Consider the following 15,818-nt stretch of genomic DNA (forward strand, 5'->3'; position numbering starts at 1 on the left):
CAGTCCACCTAGTGGTATTCCTAGAATTTGTCTGGGGTGTGTTTTCAAGTTTAAACTAATGTATCTTACTTCTTTACATCACATCATCGTTTCAGAAATGTGCAGTTTTCAATTTTATTTTGTTCAGCAATCTTATTTACCGTTTACTTTAGAAATAAGCACTCTACAGAATTGTGGAGCTGGAGCACTGAAGGACTTTATTAGAAACTATCTAATCAACGTATACCTACTGGAGGATATAACATGCTAAATAGAAAGAACATGTGTATTCCAACTTATTTTCCTGCTGATACAACAGAAAGTCTTCAATCAGGATGGTGATTTCATCTATCTAGAAGATGATAGTACTCCACCACAGGGCACAGGTAAAAAAGAATTGGTTTGTTGAGAAAAATGTTTAATTCACCAAATTCATTAGATTCTCCTTCAGAATATGCAAGAAGCAGCCAATCAATGAGAGAGGACTTACTGGATCAATAGTCTTGTCTTGGAACAGTGCTAGTAATCTGGAACTATTCAGAAACTGATGACAGAAATAACAGAATGCTGATGGAAACTGAAAACAATACAGGCATTTATTGTAATTCACGAGACAGGAGCAAGGACTGCGTGGAGGAGGAACCTCTGGAATTAAGAATAGGAGACAAGTGCTTTGCGACTTGTGGAGAGCCGCCCCCACGAAGGTGAGACTGAACTGATTGGCCTCTAAGGCTGGGAAGCAACCGTTACTTCCCCCAAGGGGAACCTAGAGGGGAAAGGATAGGAAAATGAAATAGTTAGACTATATTTGGCTGGGGGTCGCCTCTGGCTCGTGAAGAACCTTCCTGACGGAGGACGAGGCCAGCACTGCTGGGTCTAAAGGTTGGGAGGTGAGCTTCCCTACCTTAGAAGCAGAAGTGGAGTGACATAGTGGAGGAGGAAGGCGTTGCAGAAGAGTAGGGCCAAATAGCATGGTATTGTGGTTAAACAAACTGACTCGTAAGCATGAGGTCCCTGGTTCAAATCCCAGCTCAGCCATTGACTCGTTATGTGACCCTTAGTAAGTCACTTAACCTCCTTGTGCTCCATCTTTTGGGTGAGATGTTGTTGTAAGTGACTCTGCAACTGATGCATAGTTAACACACCCTAGTCTCATATATGGCAAAGTGCTTTGTGATGGTGATCCACTATGAAAGGCGCTATATAAAGATTATTATTATAGTGGAAAACAAAAAACTCAAGACAGAGAACAAGGGCATGACTTGGGGGTTAAATAGGTTTTTTGTGATTCTCTCTTCAACCCTGTGATTGGTTAGTCTGGTTAGTTTGTGCTGTGCCTGAGTCCACGTGGAGTGTTTCCCATTGGTTTTTCTCATTCAGAGACAGCCCATTTTCTCAATTGGTCCACTATTCCGCCCCCTGTCGGCTGGATTTATGACAAGGACTGGTTCTGCCTTAAGTGTCAAGGCACCCAGAAGAAGATATGGGAAGATAAGCCATATGTCCAGTATTTAGTTTATGACTCTTTTTAAAAGCAATCTTTGTCAGTGGGGGAGTTTGTGACCAGAAACCAAGAGACACAGAGAATGGTTTAAGATCTCCCTCCGTATATTCCAATTCTGTTAATTTCATACCTAGAATGATATCATGACCCCCCACCCCGACGCTACATGTATATTGAAAATGTATCAATAAATTGCTGTTTGCATTGCCATAGCCGATGTTATATTTTGGTTGTACTTTATTGGCTTTAAGGAAATATATATATGCATCTCACCCCTGCAACCGACAATTCAGCTCAGGATAGCTCAGGATAGCTTAAGATCAATGAATAATGCTGTACAGCCCTTTACGTTTTTTTTTTTACCTGACAAAAGTAGTGGAGGTTGCTAAGCAGCAGATGTTGTCGAGCTACTGAATCCAGCCTAACTGCTCTCTGCCTGGACACATCTGTTGCCTGAATAGTAAGAGTCACTTTGATGCATAGTGAACCAAAACCATCACATTTTCCCTCCCTTGCCTGAAAAAACCAATGCACTACTCCCTATAGGTCCACATGCAGCAATGACCAGGATTTTAACTCACCCCAAACTCCATTCACTACTGCCTTTTCAAGGTGAGCCTCTGGGGACCCACAATATAACAAAATATGAATCATATATCAGTGACAGGCAATGAGCCAACAATTGCTACTTCAGGCAGTTATACTAAGCAAATAAATATAATTCTAGGTAACCACAATAGCATAACCTTGAGTACCCTGCATTCCTAATCAACAAGATAAGGATCACTGTAAGGTGAACATGTACAATTCAGAAACACACGACTGTATTAGCGAGAAAGAATGTGGACTATATTGATTTATATGAGCTCTGACAAAGGGGATAAGTTACGCTGTTCCCCCATTATTTCACCATTTAATAACTGGCAGTGTTCTGGTTAATTTACGGATATGTTGACAATTTACTGTAATGACCAAGATCAATCCCTTGTATTTTCTAAATAATATTATCATCACAGTTCCCATTTTTGTTAGGCTGACGAATAATACTGTACTACCATTCTGAACTCCAGATTTGATACAATATCTTATTGCAAATTTCATCTTTATAATTAAAATATGTGTAGCCTTTTAGAATGCTGGTAGGTTCGCCGGCCAGCCTACAAGTGCTAGATCTCTGGATTACACAAGATTTCAGTCCCTATACGGAATCTGATCCTGGATCAGACCTTGACCACACCAGTCATAAACTGACCCTGAACTGACCATCAGAGGAACAATCAATCTAATTCCCATCCCTGCTTTGGAGGCATTATATATAATGTATATATAGATATATATATATACATATATATATATATATATATATATATATATATATATATATATATATATATATATATATATATATATATATATATATATATATATATATATATATATATATATATATATATATATATATATATATATATAGGATATAACATATATATATAATATATATATATATCATAATATATATATATAATACTGGCTTGAAAGACACCAATATCTTGCTATCTTATATATAGAGACTAAGAGATTACTTGGTTTATAGATCATGTGTTTTATACTTTTGATATGATTTAATGCAATATATCTCAAAGACTCAGTTGTCATCTAAGGTCATATGCTACATATACTTGATTTAAAAAGAGATTATTTAACATCTCTTTTTCAAAGAAAAATGTGTTATATACTTTTAACTTGGGCAGATTTTAAAATTAAATGACTTTGCTCAAAGTAATACAGAATATTGCCTGTCATATCCAAAAACAGACAGTAGTTTAATTAGTCCCTCCTGACACTGGAAAAATCAGATGTTACATTAAAATATGAAACACAGAAATTTGTACCATATTAATTGCTATTTAAATGATGTTTTCAAAATGTGTTTAGCATTTTTTTTTATAGAACAAAAGACCTTGCTTCTATTATTTTACAAGAAGGTTACTATTATACTGTACATGTGATGCTTGCAAAGATAAACCTGCTTGTTAAGATAAACTTATACCTAGGGTGCATGAATCTACACATGCACCCACATTGTCTTTTTAAGTCCTGCCTAAAACATTCTCCATTAATCATTTTATTTGTTTACATGAAATGTTCTTAAAATCACCATTGACTACCTGCCCAAAAGAAGGCTCTCTATTTGCCTTAATTTGATTTAGAAATGCTTGAATTCTCAAAGCATCAAGCTGTCAGTTGGGACATTAAATGTACTTCCAGCGTTTATGTTCTGCTATTAGGAACCTACATTGTAAATCAGATTTTAGTCAGACCGCCTTTGAATCCAGTGTCTAGAATATCTTTCCAACTCTGCCATTGGAATTCAGCCTGCAATTATGCCTCAGATGCTTTGTTAGTTACTGTGTGTACATGTTAATATTGTTTGTCCTTCTTGCTTAATGCATTCATAATGTAACATAATATTGTTATCGTTGTGCTGCCTCCTAAAACACCCTTTAAATGTGATGGTTCTCAAAGGGTCCATAAATCATAAAACCAATTGCATAACCAAAAGTTGTTTGCCACTGCTTGCACCATTCATTCTTTGTGGAGGGAGAGAGACTATTCAATATCCAATGTAGCCTATACAGAACCCTTCTTTTTTCAGAAAATCAATTACAGTACAAAATAGTATATGCTCAATATGTTCTATAAAAAGTGTAGTAAAGTAAAAATATTTAAATGCTTTGTAATACTAATTTAAAAAAACACATACATGCAAACATAGTGCACACACATATTGTCATATAAGTAAGGGCATACTAGGGCCAGGACCTACATTACCAGGTGAGATATTAAGATATGTTGCTGCATTCCAATTCCTTTTAGCCTTTGCTGTTTTCATCTACCATACTAATTTACTGCCTCTTCTTCACAATCAGCCAGGGAGTTTACATAGCAGAATAGCAACAGTAGAACACAATTATAAGAATCTGTACTGAGTTATTTTTATATTTGATTTTTTTTTTATTATTATTATTTTAAATATGCCTTGATGCCTTGATTTTATCATTTTATGCTTCCGCTGTTGGTTGTTTTAGCACTCACTGACTGCAGCTGACTTGTTTGTGTGTGCCGGTATTTAATTATTATTCACCTGTCACTTTAAAAATAAGCCAGTGTCATCCACACAGCTGAATTATTTCCCCTCTTTGTAATGAAACAAGCACTTTAGTGCGATGGGGCCAGCTACAAATGTGGTAATTCATTGACTGGGGTTCACCTGCAGTCCTGTTCCAGGGATTTCCTTTGCTTAGATACACGTCAGTGGTAGCTGAGCGCAACCAGGCGACCGTGTGAAGTTCACTACTGCATTACATAAGGAGGAGAAACGAGTTGTATAGGTTTTTTTTTCTTTTCTTATATATACCAGCGGATAGTGGAATGCAATGAGCGATTCATGGATGTCATATAGGATTTGGTATTTACCGAATACAAAAAAAAAAAAAAGAAACCAAAGCTATGGAAAAGAATTAAAGCTGCCGTTTTCTTCAAATTACAGATTGTGTTTTGATACTGCGTATGAACTGTCTGAAGTCAGAACTTGTTTATTTATTTATTTTTAAAGATGGATATGGTTAAAGTTGATTTGTATTGCGCCTAAACTTGAAAATATAGTCAAAATGTACAGATCTATTAATGAATCTGGGAAGACAGTTAGAGGTTAATTCGCTATTTTTTATTTTTTTTATTTTTTCAGTACACTAGAGCTTGAAGTGAGAGAAGCGCATAACTTTCCTGTTTTTGAAATATTAAAAAAAAAAAAGAATCGCTTCTTTGCAGGGGCCAACCGGGCTGCTTGTGGTGGAGGAAACCTTCGTTTTTCATGTGACTCGGGATTAGTTGTTTACAGTAATGAGGGGGATATGTTTTTTAGGTGCGTTTGGCAGGGTATTTCTTCTGCTATTGCTTGTTATGTGCACCTTGCTGCTGCTAGGGGTTCCCGGTTGTCTGCCTCACCCACAGCCCTGTCAGATTTTAAAGAGGATTGGGCATACGGTTAGGGTTGGGGCCGTGCACCTTCAGCCCCGTTTCTTTCACAACATAGGGAGTGAAAGCGACAAGGACACTGAAGAGGGGGCCGAGAGTGGAGAGGAGAAGGAGTTGGAAATCATCACTAAAAGTAGCAATGGGGATGGATCCCGGAACAGCAAAACTAAGAATGCAGGCAGCAGACAGCATATTGGAACTAAAAGTCGAATTGGAAGTAAGCTTGTGGAAAGCGTGACAACCCTATTTTCGCCTAAAGATTCACTGCTAATTGCCGTAGAACAGCTCAATAGAATGGCCGGGCTTTTACCTTACAACTTGTCTTTGGAGGTTGTGTTGGCAGTGGAAGCCGGGCTTGGGGAGTTGCCCTCATTTTCTTTCTCTTCCTCGCCTTCATCAGTGTTTACGGACCCCTTGTCTTTCTTGCAAAGTGTGTGCCATTCTGTAGTTGTCCAAGGTGTTTCTGCCATATTAGCTTTTCCACAAAAAAAGAGAGAGTTTTTGGAACTGGAATTTATATCCTCTGTACTACAGACCCCCGTGATCAGCATCGTACAAAATGAGTTTACAAGAACAAGTAAGGTTTGTACAATATTTACTATGTATCGTGAGCACTTTTTGTTGAAATAGAAACTTTTTGTTTTGTTTAAGCGATTTAAATACCAGAGCGTAGCTAAAAGTTCTTAGAAACTTGATCATTAATGGGACTACAATTAAAATTTAGCACCGTAGCACTTTGCCCTATAAATGTAAATCCTAATTAGTATTAGACGAAAATCAGTGGACCTTTGCAAACACCTTTTACAATTATGTGGTTATGGTAATGCACTGCTAACGAAACATATTTTGCCTGTTAATTTTTTAGATAACGATTGATTTAGGACAAAATACAGGCGATTGATTTTGGTTATGTACCCTGTTCCTGATGACCCCCTTCAAATAGTTGTACATTTCAAATGATACATTTCCCTTTTGTACTACCGTTGGCTAGTAAGCTGTTTAAAACCATCATTCCCCTGGTGGTATTTTTTTTTTCATACCTCAAGTATTTGCGAAGGAGCACTTTGTCATATTTCAGTTATAATTATCATATATACCAGATTATTTAAATTGGAACACACAGTCGTGGTATTTTTTCATTAGTGCATTACTCCACTAGCTGACTCATTTAAAGGATGAAGTACTGTTTTAACTATGCAGTGTTCACACCATTAACCACAAGTACATTGATATTTGCTATACTGAAAATATCCTTGTGAAGTAGCAATGCTTTCTTCGTTGGGTGTGGACTCATTGATACACAATGCCGGCAGGCTTGTAGTCGGTAGCATGTGTGGTTCAGGTTCAGGTACAGTTATTTGGGTGTCCGTGCTTGCCTTTTGTTTGTGCAAAAAAAAAAAAAAAAAAAAAAAAAAACATACATTCTGTTCCAGCAGCATACTATGTGTAGCGCAAGCAGATCATGAAAAAAAAAAAAAAAACAGATCTGATAAGATGTGATATCTATGAACACTGACCATTTCTATAGTAAGATATATACTAGCAGCATTTCAAAGGAATATATTTAATTTGATATGGGTGAATATGTTCTGTTGTTGTATAATTTAGTATAGCAATTCCTCTTTAATACACACTCTCTTTACTACACACAATGCGGTGTTGTTTAGATAGCCTTAAACTATGTGCCCAACTTCTTTTGCTAGAAGGCTCCAGAGCACTCTTAATTAAAGACTCTGCAATGACAGCAGCCACAGAGGTCAATGCTGTCATTTACACAATTATCCCAGGAGCCACTTTAGATTATAATGAATAATTAATTTATTACAGGGTTTTCACAACCACGTTCTGGTAATGTCTCTTGTACTCCACCACTGAACTGTGCTGCCATTTTTCAATGTTGTCTTATTGGTAGGTTATAGCAATTCAACGATCTTACAATATGAATTAACCAAATACTGACCACCAAAAAGTAGCAGGCCTTTCCTTACCCATGTCCCCACTAAAGGTAGATCATTTTTTTGTTAGCTTTAAGTTATGTTTCTACCATCATACATCTTGTATTCAAGTAGTTTTGATTAAAATGATACACAACCAAGATCATGAAAAGTCATCTATAAAAAAAAAAAAACATAAAAAACAGCATCTAACATAAAAAGGATGACAGTCCTCATAGAGCTTATGTAATAATGATTTACACAGAAAAATAATTTCTATGTGTTCTCTATATCAGTGGTTCCCATTGTGTCTGCTAGTTTTCATTCCAACTAGGCTCTCAGTTACTTAACTAGACCCTTAACTTGACTAATAATCTGCTTAATTATACCTTCTTAATTGTTTTCAGCTCTTAAACAGCTGCAGAGTTCAAGTTACTTATAAAATGTTATAGCTAACTTCAAATATGCAACTGTTAATAGCGGAAAACAATAAAAAAAAAGGTCTAATTAAGCAATCAGTTCAATTAAGGACAATTGAGAGCTCAGTTGGAATGAAAACCAGCAGACACAGTGGGCAGGATTTTCAAAAACTGATGTTGTATCGGACTCGTGGTATAGTAACAAGAGCTTTAGTAGAAAGTTATTTTCAAACAAAATGTGTTAATTAAATAAATCCTTTAATGCTTTGAAATTGAGTTGATGAGGTCATTAATCAGTGCATTTATCATTAAAAAGCGTAATTATCACAGGTCACCTACATCACTTCCTGTCTCAATGACTAGATAAGAGGAACTTGTAAATCAAAATGCATGTTAACAAGATCAAGAAAAATGAATGGAAGCATAATTCATTGTTATAAAAACTACTAGCATACAGAGAGATGGCTCTCCCACCAGTGAGCATCAGCCAAATGGAAATAAAAAATAATGGGGAGATCTATGTTTCATATAATTTGTAAACTTCTTTTAAAATTGTGCTTTTTGACATGCAAGTTGTACAATAATTTAGAACATATGTTGATTTACGATTATCTGGCATGTGGGTAAAAATCAGACGGTTTGGTTAAAAATGTTTTTAAAAAAATGAAACCCCACTAGTCATTTACCCTCTTTCAGGGGGATATTGTGCCACAGCCTGCTATATACAACTCTTTTAATGTGCATTTTGCAATCTTTTTTTGGTTAAAAAGAAAAAAATATATAAACCATCTATGTATATTGTATCTATAACAAAAACATTGTCAATGGAAAATGCACCAGCCGTTTAAAGTGGTGACACAGAACCCCAAGTTAGGAGAAGCAACTGGGGCAACCTTGTCAAGCATCAAGCAAATAGGCACAATTGGAAAGGTGCTGTGGCCGAACACTCACACAATTGTTGCTTCTAACTTGGCTTCCTTTTTTATCACTCCAATTTATCGCTCCACTTATCATTAAAATGCTCATTCCACATATGTGCCAAGGAAAGTGACACAGACTGAAGTGTTCTTGGTTATCCTTGCAAGCACTACTACAGAGAGAAAGACAGACGGGGTGGGAGAGGTGTCGTCACAAGCGCAGACAAGTATGCTTTGGGTAGACACACGGACAACATGCAGATAAGGCACGGGTAGATGAGGGCACACATGGACAGACATTTAGCCCATACATACAAGAATACCTGAAAGAGCATGAAGCAATATATTTCCCACAATGAAGATGATGAACAAGACCAATAATGGCAACAAGTGCAAGGGATAATGAGAATGCAAGGTAAGTGTATGGGAAGTGACAGTTGATGGGGCAGGCATTGCAGATCCAGGGCTAGGGTGTTGGAGCCTTTTTTTTTGGTTGAGCATTGTCAGTGTTTTTTGTTGCAGACTTTTGAGCTGATAAGGGAATGCTCACAATCCCCTTGAAGTTGTACAAAGAGCATTTCAATGTAAAGTGGAGCAATGAAAAAAAGAAGCCAAGTTAGGAGCAACAATTGTGTGAATGTTGGGCTCCAGCACCTTTCCAATTGTGCCTTTCTAATATTTGATTGATGCTTCACAAGGTTGCCCCAATAGCTTATCCTAACTTGGGCTTTTGTGTTTGATAGCGCCACTTTATATGGCTGTTGCATTTTTCTAACTTGTTTTTTTTTACATTGACAATGTTTTTTTTATAGATATCATTCTTTTTTTACTTCATCAAATAATGAATAAATCGTATGTGTATGGTAAATAGACAGACATACAAGACAAGAGAGTAATAAGTAGAGTAATATAAGAGAAATGAGAAAAGATTTGAAAGTAAAATAATGCTAGAAGGGACTTTTGGACAGTATTGAAAGTGTAAACATTGTATTCCTTTAGTTGCAAGTGTACATCATGAGAGGTGAAAAGAATATGTCTATTTTGGTAGGTATTGATATATTGATATTTACGTAGGTACAAAACAACAATGTTATGAATGGTTAAAAAGGTGCATATGAATGTCAGTGCTAAAGGGTAGTATACTAACTAATTTTAGTGCTGAAAAAAAAAACATTCTCCTTGTTATAGAGGTATTATGAACTTAGGCCAATTTAAGGCATTTGTAAAGCATTCAATCTCTTCATAAAAGGCCATATCCATGTCATTTTCATTTCTTGGCCATGATTTGACTTCAATGAATGCGTAATTTTCATGCACCCATTTTCCAGTAGCAACCACAGCAAAAAGAGACACATAGTGTCCTGAAGTAACACCCTGACCTCGGTGGATGATAATGGAAGCTAATTGGTCATTCCTGTTGTGCACATTAATTTTGCTCTTCTTCACAGCAGTAAACTTGGCATTGTGTCACTTTGTAAGTGTCCTGCCTCGTTTGGACTGCAATCATTCTTCCTGCTGACTGAGTAAGTTCATGTTTCATGATTGGAGAAGTTTTACATTGCCTACACTTGCTACCAAAAATCATTGCCCATTTTTCATTTCTATAAATGAGTTCATCCAAACACATGGAATATCTACCAGCAGGTAGAGGGTAAACATGCAACTCCTGTCGGTTTGATGAGTAGTAGTGATATCTAGTACATAGAATGGTATGACTTGTTGTGACTGAAACCATGCAAGATACTTCAGGACAAATTTGAGACAATTTGGTGAGAAACTCTGCAACATCTTGCTGCTCTCCTCTGTTGAAAGGTTCTCCTAAGAAGTGACAAATATCCACAGTACTTAGAGATTCAGTGGATTGCAAGTGATCACAGTTGTGAACAAAGCTCCTGATAGCCTCTTGTTGACTGTGTTTTAATGAATTCTTCAGAGGCTGCAAGTCAAGAAGGCACTGCAATGTTGCATTTGCATAGCATGAGGTGAAATTTGGATTGCTCAAGCCTCTGAATGGATGTGTAACTGCAAGTGTTCTCTTAGAAGATTGAGGCTTTTGCTGTTCCTGAACATTAGTAATGGCTCAGTGAATGAAATGCACTCGATCTTTTACCTTGTGTCCCTTGTGCGTGTTGGTCTCCTTCAAGCTTATCAACTTAGGGCAATAAATCCCTCTGAGCCTATTGTTCTCTGCAACTGCATTTTGAGGTGCCTTAATGCAGGTGGGGTCAAAAAGCTGATAAGGTGGACACCGCTTAAGGTAGGTGGCTATTTTTTTTTTATTTAGCAGTTGGAGAAAATCACTTCAGAAAGTACAGTAGAATCTGCCAAAACTGACAGATGCTATATGTACAATAGATACTAATGAGAGCAAAACAAATACAAAAGAAAAACAAGGGAAACAGATGTTTTCTGGAAAGCTGGAAGTCTTTCTATAAATTGATTTTATATTTTTAAACACTGCAACAACAGTTCTGCTTGTGAAGCATCCACACTATAATTTGACAGAACAGGTGATTTATTTGCACTGTGCAGAACCTTATTTTCCCCCATTAGTGCTTGAGGCCCACAGCACTCATGGAATCGCCACCTGTGCACCCAGTGATTAAAGCCTGGTTTTCAAACGAACTGATTATCGCTCACCAATACTGTATTGGTATAAGAAAAGTGTGTTGCACATCACAGGAGTGTAGAAGTGAGTAAACTCTGTATCCCTTATATGAGACGTGGGTAAACGATATATTGCCCAAATTCAAATTGGTAAATGCCGTTTAGCTGTGTATGCCCCTGACTACACCGCTGAGTAAAACTCCAAAGAAAAGTTTAAAGTACCTGGTATTGCCAGACAGTCTCCCATCCTATTCCTGAAAATTATTATTTTCTTTCTTAGTAGATACCCTTATCCATGCCAATTTACAATTGTGACGGTTAAATGTTTTTTTTAATACAAACATGTTTGTCCATAATTTATAAATATTTTTTTTTTTTTTTTTTACTGTAAAATCTATCATCCTAGTAAAGCAGCAGTGTGTTCCCCACCTTCCAGTCAAAAGTCAGTGCTCGTGTCCAGATTGGTGATGAGGTGCTACACGAGTTCATTTCTTCGTGACTACATGTCTCATTGTATATATATATATATATATATATATATATATATATATATATATATATATATATATATATATATATATATATATATATACACACACACACACACACACAAACACACACACACACACTTTTTATATAGGTATACACATAAGAACATAAGAAAGTTTACAAACGAGAGGAGGCCCATCTTGCTCGTTTGGTTGTTAGTAGCTTATTGATCCCAAAATCTCATCAAGCAGCTTCTTGAAGGATCCCAGGGTGTCAGCTTCAACAACATTACTGGGGAGTTGATTCCAGACCCTCACAATTCTCTGTGTAAAAAAGTGTCTCCTATTTTCTGTTCTGAATGCCCCTTTTTCTAAACTCCATTTGTGACCCCTGGTCCTTGTTTCTTTTTTCAGGCTGAAAAAGTCCCTTGGGTCGACACTGTCAATACCTTTTAGAATTTTGAATGCTTGAATTAGGTCGCCACGTAGTCTTCTTTGTTCAAGACTGAACAGATTCAATTCTTTTAGCCTGTCTGCATATGACATGCCTTTTAAGCCCGGAATAATTCTGGTCGCTCTTCTTTGCACTCTTTCTAGAGCAGCAATATCTTTTTTATAGCGAGGTGACCAGAACTGAACACAATATTCAAGATGAGGTCTTACTAGTGCATTGTACAGTTTTAACATTACTTCCCTTGATTTAAATTCAACACTTTTCACAATGTATCCGAGCATCTTGTTAGCCTTTTTTTATAGCTTCCCCACATTGTCTAGATGAAGACATTTCTGAGTCAACAAAAACTCATAGGTCTTTTTCATAGATTCCTTCTCCAATTTCAATATCTCCCATATGATATTTATAATGTACACATGTCAGTTGCTTTGGATAAAAGCATCAGTCAAATCAATTAATATGACATATTTTTCTGGCTTGCTATTTATTAATTTATTTATACATTTATAATATAAAAATGTCTACATTTATTTATTAAAAAATAATTATTTCTAAATATTTATTCCTCTATGTATTTTTTAAATCATTTATTTATTTATACCTAATAAATGATTATTTTTTAATTAAACGAGGAACTACAATTTATCAGGAGATCAGAGATTTAGACAAACAGGAAACTAGATATTTTCAAACAGGAAATAGAGTATTTCTACTGTCGAGCAGAACCTTTAGGTTTTCAGCAAAAGCTGGTCAGGCATGGATGTAAGCTTAAAGAATTAACATATTTTAGCAACAGCGCAGTGGCGCAGTGGGCTAAGATCACAGTTAAATTTTTACAATATATATATATATATATATATATATATATATATATATATATTTATATAATCTATATATTATAATATGCCATTTTATGCGGTACGACAAAATTATGGGTATTTGCTGTTTTAAGACAGAAATAAATTGTTTAATATAAATGTTGTGGATATCAGACTGCTTGCAATCCCTGGTTTATTTTGACATTGACCAACATGTGGAATCACATGATTGGTAGTTAGGTCCAGTTATTTAGCTTTTCTGTTTGAGCAGTCACTACACACACTTAAAGTAAATGGAAGAGAAAGAAGAATAATTTTACCTTATATCTTATTGTGTATAAGAGATATTTACGTTTTCTTTTCACATTCGGCGTAAGAAAGTTTTCGACTTTTGGTACTGGTGCAGATGGTAATTCTATGTGATTTAGCTGTTGCAACATGGTGAAAACAGCAAAACTCTTGGAGCTGTATAGAGACTCTTGGTAGTTTCAAACACGTTTTTCTAACTTGTACGAGAAACCACCGTTCCTCTCAATGTACGATTGCAGGCTATAAATAAATACGTTTCAATTGCATTTGTTTTTGTAGTTGCTAGCTATATTATACATGCGTACCATGTATGTAACACTTCATTATTAAGATTTTAAAATTATGATAGAACTCCCTACCCAATACACAATGTGTTTATAATTAATTCTTCGATGAATTCCTCTAATCATACACTTTCTCTGGTACCCTTTATTCAACTCAGTGATAAATAAACTCAACATGAATAGAAGTAGCCACCGAACACTTAAAGTATTATAAGAACATTTTATATGCATACAAACGTGTGAAGGTGAAAGTGTACATTGTACAAAAAGTGTGGGGGGAGCCTGAAAACATTAAATATGTTTAGGCAAATACCATGTCAATGATCTTGATCACAATCCTAGTGGATATGTGTGCCCTTGTACGTCTGTTTTTCATTCTTGTTTGGATTAGATACAGGTGTTAAAAGTCAAGGGAGCATTGCAAATCCGCAATCACCTAGGAAAACTTTATTGTAATATCTAATATTTTGTTTTCTATACCAAGATTTCATTATTTACTCTTAGGTTTTTATTTATATAATTCAAATGCAATCTACAATAGAGGTCAGCTTTCATATAATGTACATATCCAGAGTTCAGTTAGGCTGCAGTTGCAATGATAATTATTGTAACAAGGTGCAAATAATTGCATATCATTTTACCAATACAATAAACATGTTGATTAAAACAAGTGAATAAATCTCATTCATCACCATAAGTATAGAAAAGGCTTAAATATTTTCATAACTACAAATACTGAATTATCTAGGTTCTGTACGAAATTAACTCTGGTCCTGTACACTCTGTCTGTGTATTGTCAGCCGCGGTCTGTTAAATTTTTGTTTCAAGTTGAGTTATGTACTCTTTCGTTGATTAAAACCTTCCTTTTCTAAGTGCAAATGAACTTCCGATAAAATATGACAATTAACACGGATTTGCTTTTAAATTCCCATGCCAACAAAAGAAATAGTGGCGAGAAGCACTGCTCTTTAAGATATTAACATTATTTCGGAAGTCAACATAATTTTGGAAATCACATTAGGAGGATTATTACATAATGAAATAGGCATAACGACTGCTTGAAAATGCCAAATCAATGCTACATACCGATTTCTTGATTAACCCCGGAGTTACTGGAGTAATTCATGTAGATCTTAATTAGGGGCTCCTATCATATCAAAACACAGTTCTCTTTGATTTCATAGGAAACCAATATAGAGTTATAAATGAGTAAAGGGTTGTCTTGGAGACCATTTAAAATGTTTTATGTGGATACTGTTATTGTAAAGTACTTCTAAAACAGACCTTTGTCACATATTTTAATGTATTGATATACACCAGTGGTGCACAACTCAGGCCATGGAGGGCCGGTGCCCTTCCTGATTTTTGTTCTAACTCATACCCTAAATTAATTAATTGGACCAATTAAGCTTCTAATAAGGTCCAATCAAGTACTTTAGGATGTAGCTGGAATAAAAACGTGCAGGGACACCGGCTCTCCAGGACCGAGCTGTGCACCACACTTATATGTGTATACACCATACATTATTATATTATTATTATTATATATAATAATAATATTATTAATATAAAATATTATTATATGTAACAAGGTACAAAATATTACATAAAAAGCATTCGTCCAAGTATAAATAAAATGAATTTCCTTTAATAGGAAATGTAAAGACTAACATTTCTTCTTGGCAAAGAACTAAAAGTTAAAATTGTAATTAACTTAAGAATCATATCTTTTATCAAAAAAACAAGTTTTATTTGTTGGAGTTAAAGAAACCAAAATACTCAAGTTTTTGTGGCATACCATCTTCTGTAGAAGTGGCATATATATATATATATATATATATATATATATATATATATATATTATATATATTATCCAGTTTTAAAACATATTTACCAACAAAGCACATCATTTCTACTATACTAAAGAAATGTTTTCCAAGATTGAATTTGCTAATTAAGGTAATGCAATATTTTCCTTTATCATTATATATTTTTTAAACATAGCCTATGTGTCCCCCTGAATAGGTTTGGGACTCAGTTTGCAATGCTCAGCATTACATTTATTGA

The 15,818-nt window shown here is 35.4% G+C and overlaps 1 protein-coding gene across 1 annotated transcript in view; it reads left to right on the top strand.

Annotated features, from left to right (window-relative positions):
* Positions 1 to 5,037: 5,037 nt before the first annotated feature.
* Positions 5,038 to 15,818, top strand: part of LOC121314653 (glutamate receptor ionotropic, NMDA 3A-like) — a 41,703-nt gene continuing 30,922 nt past the window's right edge. The window contains exon 1 of the mRNA XM_041248117.1: positions 5,038 to 6,103. Coding sequence (XP_041104051.1) covers positions 5,387 to 6,103 — 717 coding nt within the window. The 5' untranslated portion in view covers positions 5,038 to 5,386. The remainder of the gene's footprint in view (positions 6,104 to 15,818) is intronic.

Source organism: Polyodon spathula, chromosome 1 (assembly GCF_017654505.1).
Source record: "Polyodon spathula isolate WHYD16114869_AA chromosome 1, ASM1765450v1, whole genome shotgun sequence".
Taxonomy (NCBI): Eukaryota; Metazoa; Chordata; class Actinopteri; order Acipenseriformes; family Polyodontidae; genus Polyodon; species Polyodon spathula.